At 45.7% G+C, this 27,009-nt stretch overlaps 1 protein-coding gene across 1 annotated transcript in view; it reads left to right on the top strand.

Moving 5' to 3' along the window:
• The first annotated feature begins 547 nt into the window (after window positions 1-547).
• Window positions 548-27,009, top strand: part of GRK5 (G protein-coupled receptor kinase 5) — a 237,525-nt gene continuing 211,063 nt past the window's right edge. Inside the window, exon 1 of the mRNA XM_012448060.3 lies at window positions 548-844. Coding sequence (XP_012303483.2) covers window positions 793-844 — 52 coding nt within the window. The 5' untranslated portion in view covers window positions 548-792. The remainder of the gene's footprint in view (window positions 845-27,009) is intronic.

Here is a 27,009-nt window from a genome sequence, read left to right as displayed (position 1 = left end):
AGGAAGCGGGCAGCGGTACGCGGCCGGACTGGCTGCCCTCTCACCCCGAGCACGTCCCGAGGGGCGGCCCGGGACCCGCACTGGCTCCCGCGGGGCCGCGGCGTTTCGCCCGCCGCCACCGGGGCCTGAGTACTCCGCTTTCCTGGCTCGCGGCGGGGCGGAAGCCTGCGTGGGGGTGCTGAGGGCTTTGGCGCGGCGGGGCCGCCTCTGAGTCGCCTGTTGGCCGGGCGGTGCCCGCCTTCGCTCTCGGTGCCGTCCCGGGGCGGGTCCTCGCTCCGGCAGCCGCGCGCCAGTCCAGCTCAGCCCCGGCGCCGCGCGGCCGGGGAGACTCCAGCTCCCAGCAGGCCCCGCGCCGCGAGCGCTCAGGCAGGAGGCGCGCCCGGGCCGGCGCCTGCGCAGTGCGGTCGCCCGAGCCTGCTAGTACCACACCCCCGGGAGGGACGGAGGGGAGGCAGAAGCATCCGAGGCATTGAAGCATCCGAGGGAGCCGGAGGGGAGGAGAATGGAGTGACAGAGACACGCGGAGGGTGGGGGGGGTGGGGGGGAACGTGTTGAGGGAGGGGGGGAGGGGGGACACAGAGGGAGGAAGAAGCGGCGGCGGCGGCGGCGGCTTCTCTTTGCAGAGGGGGAAACTCTTGGGCTGGGAGCAGGAATAATGCGGTAGGCGAGGCGGGCTGCTGGCTCCCAGCTCCGGCAGCAGCGGCGGCAGCCCGAGCAGCGGCAGCAGCAGCGGCAGCACCCCAGGCGCTGACAGCCCCGCCGGCCGGCTCCCTCGCTGACCGCCGACTGTCAATGGAGCTGGAAAACATCGTGGCCAACACAGTCTTGCTGAAAGCCAGGGAAGGTAAGAGGCAGGGCCGGTCCGTGCCCGGCGCGTCCGCCGCGGGCCGGGGTGCGGGTGTTGGGCGGGCGGCGTGCGGGATGGGGCTGCGCCCGTGCGGGATGCTGGCTGTGGGCGAGTGGGTGGCGGGCAGGACACTTCGGAGAGAGGCTCTGCAGACCCTTCAGGGTTCCTGCCCGGGGGTTCGGAGGATCTGGACTTGGGCAGAGAAGGTTGCAGGGATTTGGATGCGAACAGATCTCCTAGTTTCCAGCGCTCGCCCTGCAGAGCGTGCCATCTCGGCAGTTTTGGAAAGGTCAGTTGGAAAAGCATTCATTCGGGGAGCGATGGGCAAACATGCACATAAAATAGTGTTTCAAGTCAGCCCGGGATGGTTCTGTGAGTGTGAACTGGTGTGTGTGTTGGGGGGGGCGGGGGTGAAATGAGCAGAAGCCAAGTCTTCGCCTGCGCAGGCTGAGTTGATAGAGACTATTGCTGGAAACCATCCGCTGGGATGTTTCTTAGGGAAATCCCGTCGTGTGGAAGGAAGCCTTTTAAAGGCAAAGTCAGATGTTGAGGAATTAGGCTGTTCATAGAATGATCAAAGGATAGCTGTATAGATCACCTAGAAAATAATTCAGTATTTCAGGTTTTTCTTTTCTGGGGGCGTGATAACTGAAATTGTTTGATTTTGGCTCAGTTATAAAAAGAAAGGTAAGTGTGCTGGTGCTTTAGATACGTTTTCTATGCAAATCGTTAAGATTTCCTGCATTTAGCTGGCAGGAAATATTGTCTAGATATTGGAGTGGGTAAGATCCTGAGTCAAACCCTATAAACACATATTTTGACTCTTCCTTGAGATGAAAAACAGAAAAAAACGGGGGCGAGGCAGAAACTTAGATGCTTCCTGAAATGATTGTGTTGTATACATGTAAACATACATATTTAGGAATACCTGGAATGTATGTAACATCTTTTTCTTTTTTTCTGGTCAAGATTTGAGCTCTAGTGTGCGGCCTTTTTTCATAAAAGGGGAAGAGGTTTTTTCCTTTCATGGGAGAAGGCTTTATCTGATATTCAAGGTAGAAGAAGGCAGACTGAGTAAGGGCTTGACTTTAGAGGGATACTTGGTGAGCAGTCCACGAAAATGTCTTACCTACTTAATATTTTCATTCACCCACTTTGATGAATGGAGGGAAGAATTTCTGGTCAGCAATAAAACGATTCGTGTTTATTCAGCCAGTTCCATCACCCTGTGGCTCCCTACACACTGTGGGGGTAGGTGATGCATGGCCTTCTGTGGGCAGCGTTTCAGCAACTCAGCCTGGCATTCGTGTCTTACTTTTGTCGTCACTTGTCACTCTAAAGCAGCCATTGGGCAAGAGGGTTTATTTCAGAAGCCTCGAAGGGAGGTAGTGCTTTGAAAACCCCAGGAGAGTTTAAAATATACAGGTTAATCTCCCTCTCATTGCTTAGCTTTGGTGGGAACACATTTTTAGGAGAGGCTTGTCACTTGGTGACTTAAGGTTCTAAGGCCTCAGCTGTTTCCCCCCCCCCAACCAACCTGACATTTTTAGTGGATGGGATCAAGGTGGGTGCTGGTGGGCTCTCCTCTGGATTGAGGAATGGTCCTGAAATCGAGGAAGCAGAGAAAATAGCCCCCCACCCGGCCCCTGTTGCAGCCTTTGCAGCTGGCCACCTAGTGGTGGGACACGGTGGTACATCTCAGGATTCAGGGGCTGGGAAAGTTTTCACTCTCCCTCCATTCTGAAATTATTTCTTGGGAAATCACTAGGTCTGATGGTACTGGAGCCTTGCAAATTTCGCTGGTTCCTCCTGTTGCCCAGGGAATCTGCCCCCCATATTTGCTGCTATAGATATTTGTTTGCCTGAGAGATGCTTTTTTTCTTCTCTGAACATTTGGTTGCTGCTTTTATAATGTTTTGCTTAGAGTGGGCAAAGTGATATCAATTCCACCTTCCCCTTCCAAATTGTTTTCCCCAGTATTTTTTCCCCAACGTGAATTTACTGCTTGATATTTTTGGTTGTTAGGCCAACAAATTAGGTTTTTTTCCCCAGAGCCTTGGGGAAGAGAGCTGCAGGCTGGAGGCTTGTATGGAGTGACTGACTCCCACTGGGGAGGAATTACAGTGATTGGAAGTACTCAAGAATGTGCCTTTCACTTTTTTTCCTTTTAAAGTCTTTTTCAATTTTGCTTGGAGACTTTGGTCGTCATCTCATGGTGAGAAAATAGCTCTTGATGATGCCTTGGAAATGGAGAGGGCCTGTGGAAACAGGGAGAGACCGACACATGAACAAGAAAAATTAATCATTTAATGGAAACCTCATTTTAAAATTTGCATCTCTCCCCCTTTTTCTCTCTTATACGTAGAGGAAAACCATGATTTTAAGTGCTTCCAGTTTCTTTTGGCTGGGGCTTTATTAGAGATTTGAGCCCATATATCCTAATTAGTGTGGATGCTTTTAGAAATTAAAACAGGGTCGGGTGTGGTGGCTTACGCCTGTAATCCAAGCACTTTGGAGGCCAAGGTGGATGGATCACCTGAGGTCAGGAGTTCAAGATCAGCCTGACCAACATGGTGAAACCTTGTCTTTTAAAAAAAAAAAAAGAAAAAAAAAATTAAAGCAATTTATTTTTTCTTCTCAGTTTTCATATATTTAAATTTATTTTACTAAACTTAGTAATTGTCCAAATAACCATATTATTTAAATATTCAGAAATGAAAGTTTCAGTTAGTTTAGTGAAATATCTAATATAAAACAGTACGTTAAAAAAATCTGGCCAGGCATGGTGGCTCACGCCTGTAATCCCAGTACTTTGGGAGGCTGAGGTGGGTGGATCACCTGAGGTCTGGAGTTTGAGACCAGCCTGACCAACATGGAGAAACCCTGTCTCTATTAAAAATACAAAAAATTAGCCGGATGTGGTGGCACATGCCTGTAATCCCAGCTACTTGGGAGGCTGAGCCAGGAAAATTGCTTGAACCCGGGAAGTGGAGGTTTTGGTGAGCCAAGATCAGGTCATTGCACTCCAGACTGGGCAACAAGAGCAAAACTCCTCAAAAAAAAAAATCTGAGTTATTTAAAAGGTTTAAAAACAATTCTTAAAGATTCTTGTCAATAGTTACAGATGAGAAATACAATAGGCAAACGTGAAATTTAATTTAGTTCACTTAACAAAATACACCATAAACAATGTAAAATTTGGCTTTCAAGTAAAAGTCACATTTGTCGCAAACAATAGAGAAACAGACCTTAAAGAAAGACAGGCACACTTTGCAAATGCCGTAAAATAATTTGTAGTTGTCCGTGTTGGTGGGTAACACCGGGGCCTATCTTGTCTTATTATTGTGCATTCTTAAAGACAGATGGCTCCTAAATTCATTGTACCTTCAAGGTCTTACAGCAATAAGACATAAAGTGGAAAACATGAATGTGGCGATAAAATAGAAAGCCTGTAAGTGGGTTAGAGTAAAATAATTCATTGTTAGTAATTGAAAATATAGCAAGCAAGCGTCACCCTTGTGACAATTATTTTAAAATAAGAAAAGGTAGAGGTATACGTTCAAGATTTTAAACCACAGAAATATATTTTGGCGGTTGTTTATTTGTCCTGGTCTCATGAGAAAACATCAACTTGATCACTCTTAGGAACTTTAGATTGCTCTCCTAAAAAGTGGTTAAAGAAAAAAAAGGAAGAAGTTGAGACTGAATTCATGGCAGTTTATGGAAATGAGCTAAGTGATTAAGCATTTCATGAAAAAGAGGCCCAGACTATATCTATCTGTTTACATTTCAGAATCTCAGAAAATTGGCAGGCGAGCTAAACGTTGAAATAATAATGAGAAGGAGTATTTGCTGAGTGCTTTTTGTGTGTTTCTTTTTGGTTTTATTGTTGCAGTAAAGGTTTTTGTGTTTTTCTCATCTGCTAGATCTGTTGCCTTTCTTCTGAGTTGAACAGTGGTGAGAAAATATTTTGCAAGACCCTGCTTTTCCTTTCTTCCCAGGTCAGTAGTAGCCATATCTGATCAATAAAGATTATCTGAAGGAATATTGATCATATTTTCCTGAGCCACTAGCAAGCACAGGAATTGAGAAGTTAGACTGTAACTACTTTGCCATCTGTGACAATTGCCAAATATCAGAATACACAGGAACCGTTTCCTCAGATAACTGTGACTTGGCTGGATCTTCCTGATGATCAAGATTAGGAACCTGGGGCCTGGGAGAGGTTAGAAAGGGCAGGAGGAAGGAGTGAGCCAGCATCCAGCCCTGTGTGGGGCAGGCTATGCCCTGGGCAGACTTAGCATTCCACAGTATGGCTGAAAGCCCTGGACCTCTTTCCCTTGCAACCGTAATTCATAGTGATAAAACTGAAATACAGCTGTATTAGGTTATTAGAACACCAGAACATCTCTGAAGCTCAAAGCTCTCTGACGGTTATACGTACTCCACCCTGAAGCTTCTCATTCAATCTTAATGTTAATCTTACCGAGTGACAACTTTCATCTTGGTGAAGGCAGCTTGGTGTGTGTAAAAGCAGCTTGGTGTGTTAAACACAATACTGTTAAATGAAACTGCCTTTCATTTTTTTTTTTTAAGTTTCCTTTTCAGTACTGACAACTTGGAGGTAGAGAAACCAAAAGCAATGTTTTCAGAAGGGCTTGCTTTCTTAAAGATTTCAAATGATGACTGTAGTTAATCTGGCTGCCTGTTTTAAAAACCATCAGATAAATACCCACAAGGCTCTCGTCTTTTCAGTAGCTTAGCTGCTGCTTGTCAGATTCTAAACTCCAAATCGCTTGACTCTTCCAGTGCCCAAACTAATCCTTGTTTAAATTATGTCTTCAGAAGCTATAACTCTTATAGTGGGTTGCTAAATGATACCCTTTGGATCTGGGCTGAAGACTTCCAGAATGCCCAAGTGAATTTCAGGAGCGGCTCAATGTTTAACCAAATTCACCTTTACCAAGGGCTATTCAATCCGTATCTGGGAAGTTTTAAATAAAACCATCCAGGACTATGGGCAATACTTAAAGTTAATATTTGTTGCCAGTATGTTTGCAGTGCAAGATAAAGCGTTATAATGTCTAGACATTTTTGAAATAAAAAAGTCTTCTGGTTACAAAAAGGCATTATTGCCATAGGTCATGCAACTCAGAGGTTAAACTTGAGAAAACAGAAAGTGACTACCAATAGGTAACTCACTGAGAAGAGAATTTGGAATTTCTTCAATCATACAACCCTTAGCACCCATTTCTCACATCAAAATAGAATAGTGAAGCCAAGTGAGGTAGCACAGCCTGTGGTCCCAGCTACTCTGGAGGCTGAGGAAGATCATTTGAGCCCAGGAGTCCCGGTCTGGAGTGAGCTGTGCCTATTGGGTATCTGCAGTCAATATGGTGACCTTTCGGGAGTGGGGACCACCAGGTTGCCTAGGGAGGGGTGAACTGGCTTGGTGGGAAACAGAACAGGTAAAAACTCCTATGCTGATCAGCATTGGGATGGCACCTGTGAATAGCCGCTGCCCTCTAGCCTGGGCAACACAGGAGAACCTGTCTTTAAAAATAAATAAATGAATGAATAGAATAGAATAGTAAAGACAAGGGTATGAAGGCATGATTTTAAATGATTAAAATGGGCCTGGCACAGTGGCTTACGCCTGTAATCCCAGCACTTTGGGAGGCCGAGGCGACCAGATCACCTGAGGTCAGGAGTTCGAGATCAGCCTGGCCAATATGGTGAAATCCCGCCTCCACTGAAAATATAACAATTAGCTGGGTGTGATGGTGCTTGCCTGTAATCCTAGCTACTTGGAAGGCTGAGGCAGGAGAATCACTTGAACCCGGGAGGTGGAGGTGGCAGTGAGCCAAGATTAGGCCACTGTACTCTAGCCTGGGTGACAGAGTGAGATTCCATCTCAGGAAAAAAAAAAAGAAAAAAGATCCAAATGTATTATGGCCTTAAATAATATGATTGATTTCTACTTTAAAACATATCCTGTTATATTTCAGTAGAAATTTTTATTTAAAAATATTCTAGATATTGAAAAGATGTATTTTTGAGGGGCAGAGACAATGCCATTCCTTTTATTACCATCCAAACACTGGAGGAAGCATTTCATTTTGTGTATATCATGCTACTTTTAAAAGGGAAAGTCCTTACTTCCTGACTGAACCCTTCCCCTAGTCCCATTTTTCATTTTGAGGAAACCATTCTTGAATAGTCTTTTGAAAGTCTTACAAGGGTAAAATTTATTTATTCAGCATTTGGTTGTCACAGGACCCAGTGCAGAGGTGACATTTGGGTGTCAGCCTTAGATAAATGCAATGAAATGAGTGAAAAGATGCAATTGGGTACCACCATTCTCTTTTTACATTTGTTTTGTTTTGTTTTGAGACAGAGTCTTCTCTGTCGCCCAGGCTAGAGTGCAGTGGTGCAATCTGGGCTCACTGTAACCTCTGCCTCCTGGATTCAAGTGATTCTCCTACCTCAGCCTCCTGAGTAGCTAGGATTACAGGTGCCTGCCATCACACCTGGCTAATTTTTGTGTTTTTAGTAGAGATGGGGTTTCACCATGTTGGCCAAGCTGGTGTCAAACTCCTGGCCTCAGGTGATCTGCCCACCTTGGCCTCCCAAAGTGCTGGGATTACAGGCAAGCCACCGTACTTGGTCTGTTTTTACGTTTTTTCACTGGTCAGCTAGGTGTGAGCAGTACTGGATTTTTTTTTCCCAAAGAGCTGAGGCTGAATGGGGTGTGACCTCCTTAGCTGTGTAGACTGTATTGACTCTGCTGTGCCTAGAATTTGGACAGTGGTCTGAGGGACCAGTATGTGATTTAAGCATAATTAAAAGGTTATACTTGAGGGACAGACCTGAATCTGGAAGACAATTGCCAATTTTCTGGGGTACTGTAGGGCTTGTTTTGTTTTTCTTGAGACAGAGTCTGTCACCGAGGCTGGAGTACAGTGGTGCAATCTTAGCTCACTGCAACCTCGACCTCCTGGGCTCAAGTGATCCTCCCACCTCAGCCTCCTGAGTAGCTGGGACTACAGGCTCCACCACCATGCCTGGCTAATTTTTGTACTTTTTGTAAATGGGGTTTTGCCATGTTGCCGAGGCTGGTCTCTAACTCCTGGGCTCAAGCAATCCATCCGCCTTGGCCTCCCAAAATGTTGGGACTACAGGTGTGAGCCACTATGCTCGGCCAACACTGCGTTTTTATGAAGATCTGTTCCTAAAAATGGAAGCCATTAAAAACAATCGCAGGAAGACCCTTTGAGGAATGACAAGATCCAAGAGGAAAACTGGTGTGCTGTGGTGCCTTCCAGGCAGAGCAGTTGTTCAGGGCAGAGGCCTGGGCAAGTGGACCGGCTGCAGTTCTGGAGTGAAGACGGTGGAGACTGTCTTCCTTTTTGGCTTTCTGTTGGGAATGGCCTGGGTATATCCTTTGATATAGCCTGTCACTGGGAATGACCAAAAAGATTAAAGGCATCTGGTCCTCTTTGGGGGCTCTGTCCAACATGATAGCCACTAGCTGTATGTGCTTATTTATACTTAAATTAATTAAAGTTAGGAATTATGTTCCTGAAGCATGCAAACTACATTTCTAGTGCTCAGCAGCCACATGTGGCTAGTGGCCACTGTATTGGGCCATGTACATAGAACATTCCCATCATTGCAGAAGGCTCATGGGACAGAGCTTCTCTAGAGGGCTTTTAGTGAATGTGATAACCTATAACTTCTGACATGAAAAGTTAGGGAAAGTTAAAAGAAGCAGAGGGAGGCAGGGAGTGGGGAGAAGGAGAAAATCAGGGAAGGGGTGTGGGGAGTGAGGAAGAGCGATGAGAGGGAGAAATGGGTAGAAGAAAATCAGGGAGGGAGTACGGGGAGTGAAGAAGAGACCGAGGAAGGGGAGGAGCCGAACAGAGGTGGAGGGGTGAAGGCAGGGGTTAGAAGTTGGAACTGACTCACCTAAGAGGGAAATTCAGGTCAGGGACAATCATGGATGGTGGCAGGGGTGGGGGGATAAGCTACCATATCCTCCTCCACCCCCTTTTTCATATCTTGTTGGAAAATTTGCCTAAATTGAGCAACTGACTTTCCTGATTCAAATTAAGTATATGATATAGACACATACAGAGCCCATGTTCCTTCTTGAAATTCTTAATGTGGGGATATTTTAAATTGGTCATTTTATTAAAAAAAAAACAATTAAGTTGCAAGTATGACAGATCTACAGAAAGAACAGAAAGAAATCTCCACAGGCAGGTGATCTAAAATGGGGGTGAAGACAGGCAAAACCATTTTAAGAGTTTTCATTGTTTCTGAACTAGGGAGATACCAGGATGAAGGTATATTTAAAGATGTCAAAGAAACACACTGTAATTGCATCCACTTAAAAATGGTTTCTCCTGAAAAACTGTTTCTTGTGAGATTTGAAACATTTTAACAACAACTTAGAGCGCACTTAGAAAGGAGCATAAGGATTCGAAGCAATAAAACAGTTTGTTGCTTGTTTCCTGGTGTCTGAAGCAAGGGACTCTTTCTGAAGTTGTACCAGAGTCAACTGGTGACATCCTCCTGGCAGCAGGTAGTCATAAACTAGGCCAATTTTGATAGGGCCTACCGTGTTTCTAAGAACTTGTAATCTGTGGAATATCAAGAATTTTTTTAAAAAAGGCAATGATGAAATGAACCCCAAGGACAACTTCTGGGGCCGTGCAGAAAGCAAGGATAAACAGATAAGCTGAGATAAACAGATAAGAACATTCCTCTGTCGTGAAGTGGCAGAGGCCACAGAGCACCTGGTGCCTTGGCTTCCCTGAGCCTTCTCCGCTGGTCTACTGCCCTGTCCTCCATTTCCCACATAGAGGTTACCCTTGGTTTAACAGATGGGGAAACTGAGCTGAAAGAAAGGGAGTCATGGCCAGCGTGGTGGCTCATGCCTGTACTCCCTGCACGTTGGAAGGCTGCTTGAGGCCAGGTGTTTAAGACAAGCATGGGCAACATAGCAAGACCCCTATCACTACAAAAAACAAAAATGGCCAGGCGTGGTGGCTCACGCCTGTAATCCCCGCACTTTGGGAGGCCAATGCAGGTGGATCACTTTTGGTCAGAAGTTCAAGACCAGCCTGACCAATGTGGTGAATTGCCCCCAAGGGACAGGATGTGAAGCCCCATGGGTTGTGGTGGTGGGGACAGTCATGAGCGTTTAGGTGTGGGCCACATCATTGGCAGCAACACTACTTCTATTCCTTGGCAGATGCAAGAAGGTGGGCAGTGGGCATGCCAGTTCCTGCTGGCTTACCACGCATGGCTCCCATCGACCCTGCACCTCGCTTTCCTGGGCGCTTACCACTTGTTAGGAGGTTCTTGCCCTCAGTAACCTCTGCCTGACAGGGGCACCTTATGTGTGGGCTCAGGTCTCTGCAGCTCTCTTTACTTACTACCCAAATAGGGGGCTAGAGAGGGGGAGGTGAGGAGGGTTTTTCTTGCAGATTGCAGGGCATCCTCATCCCTCCCCAAACAGAGGGTCTGAAGTGGCCTTTCCCCCCAGAAAAGCTCTTTCCAGGTGAATCCCTTGCCATTTTTCGGTGATAACCTTGAGTATGTGCATTTAGAAACCATGTCAACTCCTGTGTGTGTGTGTGTGTGTGTCACGTTGATGTTGCACCTCTGCTCTTCAGGGGGCTTTGTGAGGCAAGGGAATGTGTAAGAGCCATGCACTTCCTTGGGGGTCCACTGTCAGACTTGAGATCCTGGTGGGAAGGCAGCATGGTGTCACTCCCTGATGATTAGGATACAGAAAGCTATGCCTTTGATCTGCTCCTACAGAGAAGGTGTAGCTCTGAACTTAACCACTCACTACAGGAAGGGAAGGGGAGGGGGTGGGAGATAGAATTACCCAACTGCTGGATGGAAAGAACCCAGCCAGTGTAATTGCTCTGCATGTCTGATAAAAAGTCTTGTGAAACCTCATTTGAAAATGGAATTCCATCCTGGCACGGGTCTTAGCACTGCTTCTGAAATGGAAACAAGCTGAAGGGTCAACAAATGGCCCAGGAAGAACAGCTTTAAGTGGCTGATGCAGAAATGGGTCCTGCTTGGTCTTAATGTTTTCTGTTAATACATCCAGGAGGAGCTTGTTGGGATATGTAACATCCCAGGAGCTGGAACTCTTAGCTCTAGGAAGAATAGGGGTGGAGTGTGGACAAAGGATTGGGCCATCGACTTGAATAGCAAAGGATATCTGAGCATCCAACTTCTATCAAGCCAAGTGCTGTTGTGGGTTGATGCCACTAAGGCTGCTGTCACAGATTGGGGATGTGTGTGTCTGATGAATATGTTCCTGGAACATAGTAGGTGTTCAAAAATATTTCCAGAATGAATGACTGATGTTACCTACACAGGTTGAGTATTCCTAATCCAAGAATCTGAAATCCAAAATCTGAAACTTTTTGAACACCAACACGATACATGCAAAATGATCACTGGAGCTTTTTGCATTTTTTTTTTTTTTTTTTTAGACAGTCTTCCTCTGTTGCTAGGCTGGAGTGCAGCGGCACAGTCTCCACTCACCGTAACCTCCAGCTCCCGGGTTCAAGCGATTCTCCTGCCTCAGCCTCTTGAGTAGCTGGGACTATAGGTGTGTGCCACCACGCCCCACTAATTTTTGTATTTTTAGTAGAGATGGGGTTTCACCATGTTGACCAGGATGGTCTTGATCTCTTGACCTCGTGATCCACCTGCCGCAGCCTCCCAAAGTGCTGGGATTACAGGTGTGAGCCACCGTGCCTGGCCTTTTTTTTTTTTGACAGAATCTTACTCTGTTGCCTAAGCTGGAGTGCAGTAGTACCATCATAGCTTAGCTCACTGTAGCCTTGGCCTCCTGCACTCAAGCGATCCTCCTGCCTCAGCCTCCCAAGTAGCTGGGACTATAGGTGCATGCCACCACTCTTGACTCATCGGAACATTTTGGATTTTAGATTTTCAGATTTGGGATGCTCAACCAATGTAATGCAAGTATTCCAAAATCCAAAAATAATCAGAAATCCAAAGCACTTCTGGTCACAGGTATTTCAGATAAGGGATATTCAACCTGTATTTATGTTATGTGATGGTGAAGAAGAGAGCCAAGAAAGTGATATCCTCAAGAAATGGCCTTGGTGTCACAATAGATGCTACATTAGGAAATGATTCAGCATGGTTAAGAAAGGTTAACTAAGGTTATAGGGCAAATTGCAAAATGTTTTCCAAATGTTTGTCTTAACTGTGAAAAATGTTTGGCAAACTCCCCCTCCCCCCTAATTTGGAAGTGGTTTGTTTTAGTCGTTTTGGAAGAAATAAATATTTGCATTAGGCCAAACATTTGGGGCAAACAGTTCTCCCCAATTCTGAGGCTCTGTGTGGAGATGTCTCATGCCGATAACACTCATCCCTTTTTTGGCCAAATTGAAGGTAAGCTTCACATGCTTTTCACATCACTGCTAGACTGAGCAAATGGAAAGAAAAGAGGAAGCCAAGCAGTGGGATCCTTCCAGATCTAGGGATGGCTGATGACCTGGCATTTGAAGGATGTAATCGTTGAAGAAAAATTGCCTTTCTGCTCATGGGCAGGGAGGCTGGATCCAATTAAGACAAGGAAAACGTATGTTAACTTGGAGGAAAAATTTCTAAACAGTCAATTCTGTAATCCTCTCTGAAGAGGAAGAGGCCAACATGATGAGGCTTTATGGATGGTGCCAAGCCCTGTGATATATAATAATTAGTAACCACTGGTTATTTTGCCGCACACTCATTCTCCAAACCACTAACCATTGCTTGGGATGGAATGCACCAGGCCTAGATACTTGCCCCAGATGGCTTTCCTTCAGCAGTATCCAATTAGAGGGACTTTTACAAATTAAAGCTTAATTCTCTATAATATATAGCAAAATATAAATTAAGGAAGGAGAAACCCGATTTCCTTGGATGGTTCCATGGGTTACAGAGGTGAGGGCTAGTCTTCAGGTGCACCTCTTAGTTTACGCTTCAGCACCTAGTGGCGACTATTCTATATCATGGTCCTTGGTATTTTTGCTAGTCTTTTTGGTAGGTAAAAACATTTCATAGGCTGGGCATGGTAGCTTATGCCTGTAATCCCAACACTTTGGGATGCCGAGGTGGTGGACCGTCTGAGGTCAGGAGTTCAAGACCAGCCTGGCCAACATGGCGAAACCCCGTTTCTACTAAAAATATAAAAAATTAGCCAGGCATGGTGGCATGTGCCTGTAATCTCGGCTACTCAGGAGGCTGAGATAGGAGAATCACTTGAGTCCCGGAGGCGAAGGTTGCAGTGAGCCGAGATTGTGCCACTGCACTCCAGCCTGAGTGACAGAGTGAGACTCTGTCTCAAAAAAAAAAAAAAATTGCAAAGGTAATACTCACTAAAGAAAGTCTAGGCTGACGTGGCGGCTCACCCCTGTAATCCAGCACTTTGGGAGGCTGAGGTGGGCAGATCATCTGAGGTCAGGAGTCAAAAAGAGCCTGGTCAACATGGCGAACCCCCATCTCTCCTAAAAATACAAAAAAATTAGCCTGGGTGTGGTGGCACACACCTATGGTCCTAGCTACTCGGGAAGCTGAAGGGAATGACTTGAACCTGGGAGGCAGAGGTTGCAGTGAGCCGAGATTGTGCCACTGCACTCCAGCCTGAGCGACAAAGTGAAACTCCATCTCAAAACAAAACAAAACAAAGAAGTCCAAAGGACCATGTAAAGCATCTAGAAGGAAGTAAAAATCTCTCTCTTCCCATGCGCCATGGCTGCCACCCCACCACTCAGAAATAATTAGTGTCAGCATGTAGGTGAAACGTTTTTCCAAGTCTTTCTATGTGCCCATGTGAACATCTAGATAGAACTTTACACAAAATGGGTCCCAGTATACACACTGTTCTGCAGCTGTTTTCAGTCCACAGTATGTTGCAGAGCCTTTCCATATCTGTGTTTATAGTTTCCCATGAAATGGATGGGTGTCAGGAAAAATTGTGAAAGACTCTGGAAGCTGAATGCTGTTTCAATGGAATGCCGGGTATGTTCTAGCAGACTCTTAGGGGTTATCCAGTTCTAAAGGGGTCTGTGTTTTTCATTGTCTTTCACTAGTTTTATAATAGATTTAACCAAGCCCCTACAGTGGGCCATTTAAAGTCTCTAATTTTTAAGTATAATATAAAAGAATATCCTACTCATGATATATTCATCTTCATGTACTTATTTTAAAGACTTCTGTGTGTGTGTGTGTGTGTGTGTGTGTGTGTGTGTGTGTGTGTTTCCCCTGTGGGAGTATCTGCCCAATAACATCCCCTTCCCTCTTTGGGAAGAATCATAATAATTTGTGAAATAGGTTTCAGTGACCCTAGGAATGTACAATGTAGATTTTCTTATGAGAAAGGAGTGTGATACATGTGATATGACATTTCTGAGACCTTTGGGACTTAACATCCCTCACCTCTAAGTAATCAGTCATCTTTTCTATGGTATTCAAAGTTTGAATTAGGGAAATTCAGGTTGAGTTTAGTCAGACTTTAGTTGTGGGTGACTTTTCAATTGCCCTTGGGTTTTGCATGTGGAAATCAGGCAGGGCCCACAGCCTTGTAAAGGCGTCCTGATCTCTCACTGCTGATCCTCAGCACAACCCTGTGTGGTAGGCCTGGGAATTGTTGTTGCTGTGGCTGTTGTTATTATTCTAGTTTGAGAAAGAAGGAAATCAAGGTCAGAGAGGTGAAGTGGTTTTCCAAGATCACACACCAAGGAGCCACTTCCCCTTGTTCCTGCAGTGCTAACCCATTGCTTCATTTCTCGTGTTGGTGGGCTTTCGCATTTCGTTGTACACTGTACAGTTTTAGGGAGGAATTGTTCCCATCCTAAAGCTGGCAGATTTGTAAATGTATTAGGTTGGGGAGCAGAAAGTGCCTTGAGGAAGGGGCATCCTTCCTGATCCCCTCCAAGCACTGCCTGTGCTGGTGTCCGTCCTCCTGAGGTCTTTTGCCCTGTCTTTGATCTGGCACAGTATCCTGCTCTGTGGGATTCTGTAGCTCTTCTGCTGGTCACTGCTTTGACTAAAGGTTTGCATGGAATTTACCTAGACTAGGGCTCATGGTTCCCACCTGAGAATAGAAAACGCCCATGAAAACAACACGACACAAAACCAATCACTGGCCCTTCATCCTGCTCTGCCTCCCTCTGAGATAAGCTTGGCATGAGGGTATAGTCCAGAGCTCTGGGACCTTCAATCATTTTGTAGCAATTGGAGGAGAGTGGCATTTTCCTCCTGGAAACATTTGTAGATGTGTGAGCTCGCTCTGCATGGGGAAGGGCTGCCCCTTCACTGGGTGCTGAGGCTGTGGGCTCCGTGTCATGTCAGCGTGTGCGTGGGAGCTCCTCACACTGAAGCCAGCTCCTTCCTTCCCCAGAGAAGGGATCTGAGGGCCAAAAGAGGCCCACATGGGCGACCATGCAGGAGTGGAAAGAGGCTCCAAAGCAGGATGGGTCCCCTGGCCTGGATTTTCCTCCAGGGCAGCTCTGCAAGTCTAACGTCCATCTCCAGGCTGAGTGTTTCCTAGGGATATGTGACAAAGCACCGCAAGCTGGGTGGCTTAGAACCACAGACATCTATTGTTGCACAGTTCTGGAGGCCAGATGTTCAAGGTGTGCACAGGGCCGTGCTCCCTCTGAAGGTCTCAGGGGAAGACCTTTCCAGGCCTCTCTCCTTGGCTTGTTGGTGGCTGTCTTCTCCCTGTGTCTGTTCCTCTTGTGCATCTGTCCCTGTGTCCAGATTTATCCTTTGTATCAGGACACCAGTGCTATTGGATCACGGCCCACTTGAATGACCTCATTTTAACTTGATTACCTCTGTAAAGATCCTATTTCTAAATAAAGTCACATTCTGAGGTACTGGGGGTTAGGACTTCAACATAATCTTCCTTGGAGGACACAGTGAACCCTGGAACACAGACCCCGTCTGTACTGAAGCAGCAGCTCCTGGGGAGAGCCTGTATTTTTAAAATAGGAGGTTCTGAGGGTGAACCAGGTGTGGGAACCACTGCTCTATAGAACCTTGCAGCTGGTGGGTTTTCTGAGAGCCTTCTGAGATTATCTCAGAGATTGAGACCACTCTGACTGGGTCCCCAAATAGTACTCTGCAGCTTCCATGGTGGTTGGTTTCTGTCTTCTGCCCAAATCTTTCTAGAGATGGAGAACTCATACCTTCTTCTAAGCAGTCTATCCCATTTCAAACCACTGGATTAAAAGTATCTGTAATATTATATATATATGTTAGATAGGCTTGTTGCCTCACCCACTAATTTGTAGACTTCCTAAGGGCTGGCACCAGGGCATTTTCTTTGTCTCTTCCTGGGCCTAACCAGTTGCTAAAGGTAAACCCAAGTCTGCCTATCAAAACCTGGTATGCTTGGTACCAAGTTAACCCATTAAGTCCTGGTTCTGCTCTTTGGGGGTATCCAGGATAAATGCACCACTCTTTGCCTGAGGGGGCCCTTGTAATATTAGAAGACAACTATGATGCCCCCTGTAGAAGTAAAACCAGAACTCCAAGTCAGGACAGTGGCATGCACCTGTAGTCCCAGCTACTCTCGAGGCAGGAAGATCGTTATAGCCAGGAGTTCTGGGCTGCAGTGTGCTATGATTGTGCCTGTGAATAGCCACTGCACTCCAGTCTGACCACCAGAGTGAGACCCTGTCTCTTAAAAAACAAACAGGCAAGCAAACAAACAAAGCCAGAACCCTGCCCTCCAGATTCCCAGGCTGTGCTCTTATTGTGTGTTGCAGGCAAGTAACAGACATAACCAACCCTAGGGTCGAATTTGTTAGCAGGTAGGAATGGTTTGTTGCTAACATCTGGCAAAGCTCAAGTCTTAATAACTTGCCAGAAGTGGGATCCAGTCACCCACTTTTATGTTTATTTTTATTTTATTTGAGATGGAGTCTTGCTCTGTTGCCCAGGCTGGAGTGCAGTGGGGTAATCTCAGCTCACTGCAATCTCCCCATCCTGGGTTCAAACGATTCTCCTGCCTCAGCCTCCTAAGTAGCTGGGATTACAGGCGACTGCCATCATGCCTAGCTAACTTTTGTATTTTTTTAGTAGAGAGGGGGTTTCACCATGTTGGTCAGGCTGGTCTCAAACTCTTGACCTCAGGTGATCCACCTGCCTCAGCCTCCCAAAGTGCTGGGATTACAGGTGTGAGCCACTGTGCCTGGCCCAGTCAGCCACTTTTTAACATTTGAGGTAGTATGATATCTTTTCTTGCTGTACATCAAGGCAAGGTGTTTCCATTTCATTGAAAGCTCGATCATGGCTCTATGAGAAGTTTAAAGGGAAAAGGAGAATGTGCCACTCACGTGCTGTCTGGCTCCTCTCCAAACAAAACCTTCCTTAGCTATGTGAATGTGCAGTTTGGCCAGGCAATCCTGGGGGCTCTTCTCACCCTTCAAATCCTGAGAGTTTGGGGGTGTATTTTCTAATGATAATAATTCAACTGTGGGTACTTCAGAATAAAATTTGATGTTAATTTGAAGAGCAGGCATTACACATTAAAATAAAAATTACCCCAAGGAAAGAATGAGAGCCAAGTGGGTTTACATTTGTAGTAGAAATAAACAGGAAAAAAAAAACCCACTGCTGCTAATTTAACTGATTCCCGCAATCCAAGAAAGGCAAATGCATGATTCTAGTATTTTCTTTAGTAGATTATAGAAAGGAAGATTAAATCAAAAGTCAAAAATAAACAGTTTGATTATCCTACACCGTATTATCTTAATAAACTGTCTTCCTGGAAAGTTTAAAAATACACAGTACTCCATCTGGCCAAAGAAAACAATAAGTAAATATTACTGAGAAAATGTAAGAATTTTCCATCTAGACGTGAGTGATGGAAACATTGCCATGTGGACTTGAAGACATCCCACAAGGAGTGAGAGAGTGATAAGTATTACCTACTTTTTTGTTTGTTTGTTTTTGAGATGGACTCTCGCTTTGTCACCAGGCTGGAGTGCAGTGGCTCAATCTCAGCTCACTGCAACCTCCGATTCCCTGGTTCAAGCAATTCTCCTGCCTCAGCCTCCCAAGTAGCTGAGATTACAGGCACGTACCACCATGCACAGCTAATTTTTGTATTTTTAGTAGAGTTGGGGTTTCGCCATGTTGGCCAGGATGGTCTCCATCTCCTGACCTTGTGATCTGCCCACTTTGGCCTCCCAAAGTGCTGCGATTACAGGCGTGAACCACCGCACCCAGCCAATATTACCTACTTTTTAAGGCTTGTGGTTGGGGACACTGTTGTCATATACAGGGGAAGAGGTTGGGAGGGGAATGGGCCCTACCAAGCACTCTTGTGGGCTCCTGGCAAATCCTCACCCACTTCTGCATTCTCCTGCAAGCTTTGTCTAGATGCCTGCCATGTCCCTGGTGATGCACAGATTTCATAGTTTAGGGTGATGTGGAGAGAGGAGTGCTGATTCTTCTCTCTCTTTTTTTTTTTTCTTTAATTTTTATTTTTTCTTGAGACGGAGTCTAGCTCTGTCACCCAGGCTGGAGTGTAGTGGAGCGATCTTGGCTCACTGCAACCTTTGCCTCCCAGATTCAAGCCTGCTGATTCTCTTCTGCTAAATTTTTCTACAGCTGGAAGTAGCAAAAGGTGCAGACTGGTGATATGAGTTCTGTCCTAGCTTTGTTGCTAATCTGCCAGATGCCCCAAGGCTAGTAACTTTGCCTCTCTGTGTCTTTTCCTTTTTTCTTTTTTTTTGAGACACATTCTCACTCTTGCCCAGGCTGGAGTGCAGTGGTGTGATCTTGGCTCACTGCAACCTCCACCTCCCGGGTTCAAGTGATTCTCTTGTGTTAGCCTCTGGAGTAGCTGGGATTACAGGCGCCTGACACCACGCCTGCCTTTTTTTTCTTTTTCTTTTTCTTTTTGTATTTTTGGTAGAGATGAGTTTCACCATGTTGGTCAGGTTCAGTTTGGTCTCAAACTCCTTACCTCAAATGATTGACCTGTCTTGGCCTCCCAAAGTGCTGGGATTACAGATATGAACCACCATGCCTGGCCTCTATCTTTTTTTTTTTTTTTTGAGATGGTGTCTCGCTCTGTTTCCCAGGCTGGAGTGTAGTGACGTGATCGTGGCTCTGTGCAAACTCGGCCTCCTGGGCTCAAGTGATTCTCCTGCCTCAGCCTACCAAGTAGCTGGGATTATAGGCACCTGCCAGCACACCTGGCTAATTTTTATATTTTTAGTAAAGATGGGGTTTCACCATGTTGGCCAGGCTGATCTTTAACTCCCAATCTCAGGTCATCCGCCCTCCTTGGCCTCCCAAAGTGCTAGGATTACAGATGTGAGCCACCACACCTGGCCTGCCTCTCTGTATCTTTATCCTCACATAGGAATACTGCCCTACTGATCGCAGAAACCAAATAAAGAATATAAATAAGATAGGAAGTCCAGATGTAAACCCTAGTATATATAAAAATTTAGTATATAATAGGCTGGGCGGGGTGGCTCACATCTATAATCCCAGCACTTTGGGAGGCTGAGGTGGGTGGATTGCTTGAGTCCAGGAGTTTGAGACCAGCCTGAGCAATATGGCAAAACCCCATCTCTACTGAAAATACAAAAATTACCTGGGTGTGGTGGCATGTACCTGTAAACCCAGCTTCTAGGGAAGAGGTTGAGGCAGAAGAATCTCTTGAACCTTCGAGGCGGAGGTTTGCAGTGAGCTGAAATAGTGCCATTGCACTCCAGCCTGGGTGACAGAGTGAGACTTGGTCTAAAAAAAAAAAAAAGGCAAACAAAAACAAACAAACAACAACAAAAAAAACCCCAAGCAAACATGGCAGCTCTTGTTACAGCCAGGAAGGATGGAGATAATAAATGGGGAGGTAGTTTCTAAGGAAAAAGCGAGTCCTGGTTAGAGAGGTAGCATGCAGGATTCCACTACACACGAAAAGATGCTTAATCTCACTAGAAATCACTTATCACTAGAATCTTAGTTTGGCAAAAATTTACAACATTGATAATGCCTGATTTAAAAAGTGTGGGTAAATAGGTTATTTCAAACATTAGACTCTTATTGCTGATTGGAGTATAAATATAGACTTATCAATGTTGATAAGTCTTTCTCAAGAACAATTTGGTAATATAGATATCAAAAGGCTTAAAACTGTGTAACCCTTGACCTTGAAGTTCCATGTCTAAGATTTTATCTTAAGGAAAAATTAGTGTACCAATGACATGCAGGAGGTTGTTTAGTTGATGATGTGTATAATACAGGTTAATTGGAAACGGTTCCGATGACCATCTTAAAAGATTGATATAATAAATCCTGGCATATTCAAACGGTGGACTCATACACAGCCATTAAGAATTATGGAGATCCAGACTGGCAACACGGTGAAACCCCCATCTTTACAAAAAACCAAAACCAAAACCAAAACCAAAAATTAGCTGGACATGGTGGTGTGGTGTGCACCTGAAGTCCCAGCTACTCTGGTGGCTGAGGTGGGATGATCACTTGAGCCTGGGAGGTAGAGGTTGCAGTGAGCCGTGATGGTGCCAGCCTGGCATTTTGCACTCCAGCCTGGGTGGCAAAGCGAGACCCTGTCTCAAAAAAAAAAAAAACCAAAACATTGCAGAGATATAGTTCAAGACCAGCCTACCTAGGCATCATAGTGAGACCCCCATCTCTAAAAGAAATTTTAAAAAATCAGCCAAGCATGGTGGTGCGTGCCTGTAGTCCTAGCTACTTAGGTGGGAGGATCACTTGAGCCCAAGAGTTTGAGGCTGCAGTGAGCTGTGATCATGCCATTGCACTCCAGCCTGGGGTGACAGAGTGAGACCGTGTCTCTGGAAAAAAAAGAAAAAGGAATTATGGAGACCTATTTTTACTGGCATGGAGAGATGATGGTAACATAGTGAGTTGGGGTTAGGAAAACGCAGATATTTGTACAGTGAATGTGCATTACACTTAATAATTAGAAGAACAAAGATGTCTTTTTTTGGAGGGGGGAATGACAATGCCTTATAAATGTAAGGCCACTTGATAGGACTATACAGAAATAAAATCCTTAGAAAAAAGTGAACATGCCAGATCTTCTGAATCTCAGCAAGGGTTGGCTTTTTTAGCATTCCTCCATAAGAGATTCTAATCCATTAGTATTCCAGCTGTGTTACTTAAAGGATTCTTGAAACTCTTCTTGGACCCATTTGTTGACTGACTGCTTTGATGGAATGTTAATACACATCATTAAGGCTGGATGCCTTAACGCATCTAGCATACTGTTTTGACTCTGCTAGATGATGACATGTCTTTGTCTTTCAAATGTGAATTTGATTTTTCAGAAAAGCCTTCCTCTGTTAGGCTTGATGCGTAAAGTGGCCATTTTGGAGCTGAAGAGTAGGGAGCAAGAATGAGGAATGAGAAGACTGAGACCTTTCCCAGTGCCCTGTGCTGGGTTGGAGTTTATAAAAAACCCTCCAAGGCACTGGCTATGTTAGGCTGGGCTCTTCTGGGTCTGCAGTGTTGTGTGTTTGTTTTAACAGTAACCACCATTTTTTTTAAAAATATTTTTTTGAGATAGAGTTTCACTCTTGTTGCCCAGGCTAGAGTATAATGGTGCGTTCTCCACTCACCACAACCTCTGTCTCCTGAGTTCAAGTGATTCTCCTACCTCAGCCTCCCAAGTAGCTGGGATTACAGGCATGTGCCACCACACCCAGCTAATTTTTTTTTATTTTTAATAGAGATGGGGTTTCTCCATGTTGGTCAGGCTGGTCTCGAACTCCTGACCTCATGTGATCCGCCCACCTCCACCTCCCAAAGTGCTGGGTTTACAGGCATGAGCCACCATGCCCGGCCACCACCATTATTTGATAATAAAATGACAGTTCGTGGAAGGTGAACATGCCTATCCTTGGTTGATAAGCTGGGCAATTGATGAAGAGAGACTCTGTCTGTAATCCTTTAACCAGGGATGTGCTCAGTGGAGGCTAGATTCCTGTTATCTCTGTCTAGTGAACTAATGACCAACTAATGAGCAGGGCGCTTTAGCATGCATAAAATCAGAGTCAATTGAACTGATATGATTCAAGACCTCCTGCATGTGTAATGCCGGCCAGCATACTTCAGGAATGCAACGATGTGAGATTCTGCTCTTCCTCTTCAGGACCTTCCACCCTAGTTGGGGGAAGGGCAGGTACATGATCAACTCCATTACAAAGTAGTCTAAGTACAAAGTAGTCTAAGTACAAAGGCAGCCTAGATGGAGGGCAAGGATCAGTAAAGCTTTCATCAAAAAAGTGGCCTTGGGCTGTGCCTTCAGGAGAGGTGGCTGGCAGTAAGAAGACACCATTTATAGGGCCCCTACCTTGTGTAGCTCTGTGAAGGAGGCTTTATAGAGATAGATGTATTTGTCACTACAGTCCAATGCTTTAGGTATCGTTGTTTTTGCACATGACAAATCTGACAGGCTAAGGACACATGCAGGTAGGTGTTGGAGCTTGGATTTGAGCCTCTAGCCTGTGCTGTGGGGAGAATTCCATCTTATGAGGTAACAGGGTGGAGTGTGTGAGGGACAAAAGTTCCTGGCATTGGGAAGAGCCAAATGGTGGTGACTTGGGAACAGCTTGAGGTGGCTCCATTTGTCTGGAGCCTGGAGTAGTTGTGGGAGAGCAGGGAGCAGGAAGGCTGAAGAAGAATAGGGTCATATAGGGAGTCTCTGAGTGTCAGGCTAGAAGTTGGGAGTTAAAGTTTTAGGCAAAAAGGAACCAGCCAGGTACGATGACTCACGCTTTTAATCCTAGCACTTTGGGAGGCCAAGGTGGGAGGATCATTTGAACCCAGAAGTTCGAGACTAGCCTGGGCAATATGACGAGACCCCATGTATTAGTCCATTTTCATGCTACTGATAAAGACATACCAGAGACTGGGTAACTTATACAGGAAAAAGGGTTTAATAGACTTACAGTTCTACATGGCTGGGGAGGCCTCACAATCATGGCAGAAGGCAAGGAAGAGCGAAGTCCTGTCTTACATGGGTGGCAGCAGGCAAAAAGGGAGAGCTTGTGCAGGGAAACTCCCCCTTATAGAATCATCAGATCTTGTGAGACTTATTCACTATCACGAGAACAGCATGGGAAAGACCTGCCCCCATGATTCAATTACCTCCCACCAGGTCCCTCCCACAACATGTGGGGATTCAAGATGAAATTTGGGTGGGGACACAGTCAGCTAAACCATATCACCCCATCTCTACAAAAAATAAAAAAATTAGCCAGGTATGGTGGTGTGCACCTGTAGTCCCAGCTACTTGGGGAGGACTGAGGTGGAGGATGACTTGAGCCCAGGGATGCTGTGGTGAGCTGTAATTACATCACTGTACTTGAGTCTGGGTGGCAAAAAAAAAAAAAAGGAGCCACCCTGAGTTTTTCAGCAGAGAAGGCTGGTTCTAGCTGTGCTTGAAGATACCAGATCTGGCAGCAGAGGCTATGGGGCCAAATGGGCAGTGGTTCTTGGAAGTATATGGGGCTTCAGGGGTTCTGCATAAAAGAGAGGGAAGGGTGGGTGGGAGCAGCTTGGGGAGACGAAATCTGTAGCATTTGGCACCTGATAGAACATGGTGGTGAGTGGAAGGACAATACTATAACTTTTGTGCAGCAAAGGAAACAATCAACGGAGTGATAAGACAACACACAGAATTGGGGGAAACATTTGCAAACTGTTCATCTGACAAGGGATTAATATCCAGAATATATAAGGAACTTAAACATCTCAACAGGAAAAAACCATTCCTATTAAGAAATGGGCAGATGATCTGAACAGACATTTCTCAAAAGAAGATGTACACACCACTAAAGAACTTATGTAACCAAATACTACCTGTACCCCAATAACTTACGGTAAAATAAAAAAAATAAAAATCTAAACATAAAAAAAGACATACAAATATGGCCAATAAAAAATGCTCAGGCTGGGTGCGGTGGCTCATGTCTGTAATCCTAGCACTTTGGGAGAATGAGGTGAGTGGAGGTCAGGAGTTCGAAACCAGCCTGGCCAACATAGTGAAACCTCGTCTCTATTAAAAATACAAAAAATTAGCCCGGCATGGTGGTGGACACCTGTAATCCCAGCTACTTGAGAGGCTGAGACTGGAGAATCACTTGAACCGAGCAGGCAGAGGTTGCAGTGAACTGAGATAGTGCCATTGCACTCCAGTCTGAGCAACAGAGGAAGACTCTGTCTCAAAAAAAAAAAAAGCTCATTACCACTAATCATCAAATAAATGCAAATCAAAACCATGGTGAGGTATTATCTCACCTCTGTTGAAATGGCCATTATCAAAAGGAAGGACAAAAAAGAGCAAATACTGGCAAGGATATAGAGAAAAGGGAACTCTTATACACTGTTGGTAGGAATGTAAACTAGTACAGCCATGATGGAGAACAGTATGGAGGTTCCTCTAAAAACTACAAGTAGAACTACCATATGATCCAGCAGTCTTGCCATTGGGCATTTATCCAAAATAATTTTGGGAGGCCAAGGCGGGTAGATCTCCTGAGGTCAGGAGTTTGAGGTCAGCCTGGCCAACATGGTGAAACTCCATCTCTACTAAAATACAAAAATTAGCCAGGCATAGTGGCATGTACCTGTAATCCAAGCTACTTGGGAGGCTGAGGCAGGAGAATCGTTTGAACCCAGGAGGTGGAGGCTGCAGTGAGCCGAGATCACACCACTGCACAAGCTCTCTCTTTGCCTGCTGCCATCCATGTTAGACATGACTTGCTTCTCCCTGCCTCCTGCCATGATTGTGAGGCTTCCTCAGCCACGTGGAACTGTAAGTCCAATTAAACCTCTTTCTTTTGTAAATTGCCCAGTCTTGGGTATGTCTTTATCAGCAGCGTGAAAACGGACTAATACACTAACACAAAGAAATGATAAACATTTGAGATGACAGATATGCTAATTACCTTGATTTGATCACTGTGCATCATATGAATTGCAGCATCACCATGTACTCCATAAATATGTAGTTATGTGTCATTAAAAAATTTAAAAAAGCCTGGGTGCGGAGGCTCATGCCTGTAATCCCAGCACTTTGACAGGCTGAGGAGGGTGGATCACGAAGTCAGGAGTTTGAGACCAGCCTGGCCAACATAGTGAAACCCTGTCTCTACTAAAAATACAAAAAAATTAGCTGGGCGTGGTGGTGGGCACCTGTAGTCCCAGCTACTCAGGAGGCTGAGGCAGGAGAATCCTTTGAAGCTGGGAGGCAAAGGCTGCAGTGAGCTGAGATCACGCCACTGCACTCCAGCCCAGGCAACAGTAGAGTCTCAAAAAAATTTTTAAAAACTATAATATTTGTACCCAGGTGATGTACAGGGCAGTCAGGAGATGTGGCTGGCTCTGGGGAAAGGTGTCAGCCTGGTCTGGGCTTTCTTCAGTGGCCAAATGGCCAGCGTGGCGTCTTGGAGGGTGAAGGGCTCCTCCAGGCCAGAGGCAAGCAGCTGGCAGCAGCTTTGAAGAAATGAGGGAGCAGACACTGTTTGTCTTTTCTCTTTCTCCTGCCCACATCTACTCCCTCTTGTTCTGTCAACAGCACCTCCATTTTTCTTGGGGGATTGCTCCTCCCTGTATTTAATCCACAAGGTTGGGTGGAGATGATGTCTCCTTGGCTCCATCAGTGAGCACTTTCCTCGGCCCTGGCTGTGCAGAGCCTTGATTCTCGGTTTGGGCTCAGGGGTCAGGGATCCCTGATTCAGGGATGGGGGTGGGATTCTTGGTTCCAGAAGGTCTGCTGTTCTCCTGCTGGGGTTGCCAAGCTGGTGGAGGGAACTTTGGAGCTCCTGGTGGCCGTTGCCACAGCATATGTGAGAATAAAGGCAGCGTAGCACGATGTGGAATCAAAGACTGATGGGGTTGGGGAGAGAGAGAGTTCTCATCGCATTGTTTCATTTTGGTGTCCAGCTATCCTGGGAGCCAGATGTATCCCTCTGGCTTCCTGTTTGAGTGAACTTGTGACTTGCCACTTACAGTCAAAGGATCCTGACTCACTCAGGATTAAAAGTCACATCCTTAGGGATACCTGCCTTAAAGGGCCCAAGACAGCAGGCCCAGAGGGATGGGGCTTGGGTCAGGAGGAGATGGCTCCCTGAGTCAAGGAAGGCTGGATGTGCACCTTTTCCAGGTTTTGCTTGAGCAGAGGGGCAGGTGCAGTTGATATTTGCCACAAACAATACAATCCCCATCTGGCTGCCCTTGTGAGACTCCAACTGTAGCAAAGAAAGATCAGGAAACAAACATTCCAGTCACCATGGAAATGTGAACCCAAGGTGTTAGGAACAATAGCTGTGTGAGTCCAGAAGTGGATTCTGTCCACAAACACGTTGGTTTGATCCCGCATCTATTTCCTTGTAGGAGCCTGGGCATATCTGTAAACGTATGATATAGCCAGCTGCTCCAGAGCTGGGTGCCACCTCCCATCAGCATTGGTTTCATCATCGCCAAAATAGCTGTAAACCTAATGCATTGCTTATGCATGTCAGAGCCTCCTTACAACCTCCCTTGGAGGTAAATATTATTTTTATCTTAATTCTACTGAAGAGAAAACGGAAGCTCAGGGAGATTCCTAAACTTTCCCAAGGTCACAGTTGTTGATGGAAGAGGTGGGGTTTGAACCTAGGCCCTTGAGTCTGTACTCTTTTAACTGCCATGTTCCTCACATTGGAGTTGACAAAAAATATTAATAAAAGTAGTTCATTCTTACTTTACTTATCTTATTTCAGTTCTCACAAACTTATGAGACAGGTACAACTGGTTAATTCCATCTTATAAATGAGGAAATTGAGGCACATGACTTTGGAATCTTGCCCAAGTTCTACCATCTATAGGAGGCAAAAGTACATTTGGGGGTTACTTTTTTCAGATGGATTTGAAAAGATAATGTGTCTTAAATTTGATTTGGAAGCCCAGAATAGGTAATAACTGTAATTTCTCCTCTCCCCTCCCCTCCTCTCCCCTCCCCTCCCCTCCCCTCCCCTCCCCTCCCCTCCCCTCCCCTCCCCTCCCCTCCCCTCCCCTCCTCTCCTCCCCTCCCCTCCCCCCTCTCCTCCCATCCCCTCCCA

Source organism: Aotus nancymaae, unplaced genomic scaffold (assembly GCF_030222135.1).
Source record: "Aotus nancymaae isolate 86718 unplaced genomic scaffold, 86718_ANA_hifiasm-v0.15.2.pri h1tg000010l, whole genome shotgun sequence".
Lineage (NCBI taxonomy): Eukaryota > Metazoa > Chordata > Mammalia > Primates > Aotidae > Aotus > Aotus nancymaae.
The sequence above is the reverse complement of the archived record's forward strand: the minus strand, read 5'-3'. Positions and strand labels throughout refer to the sequence as shown.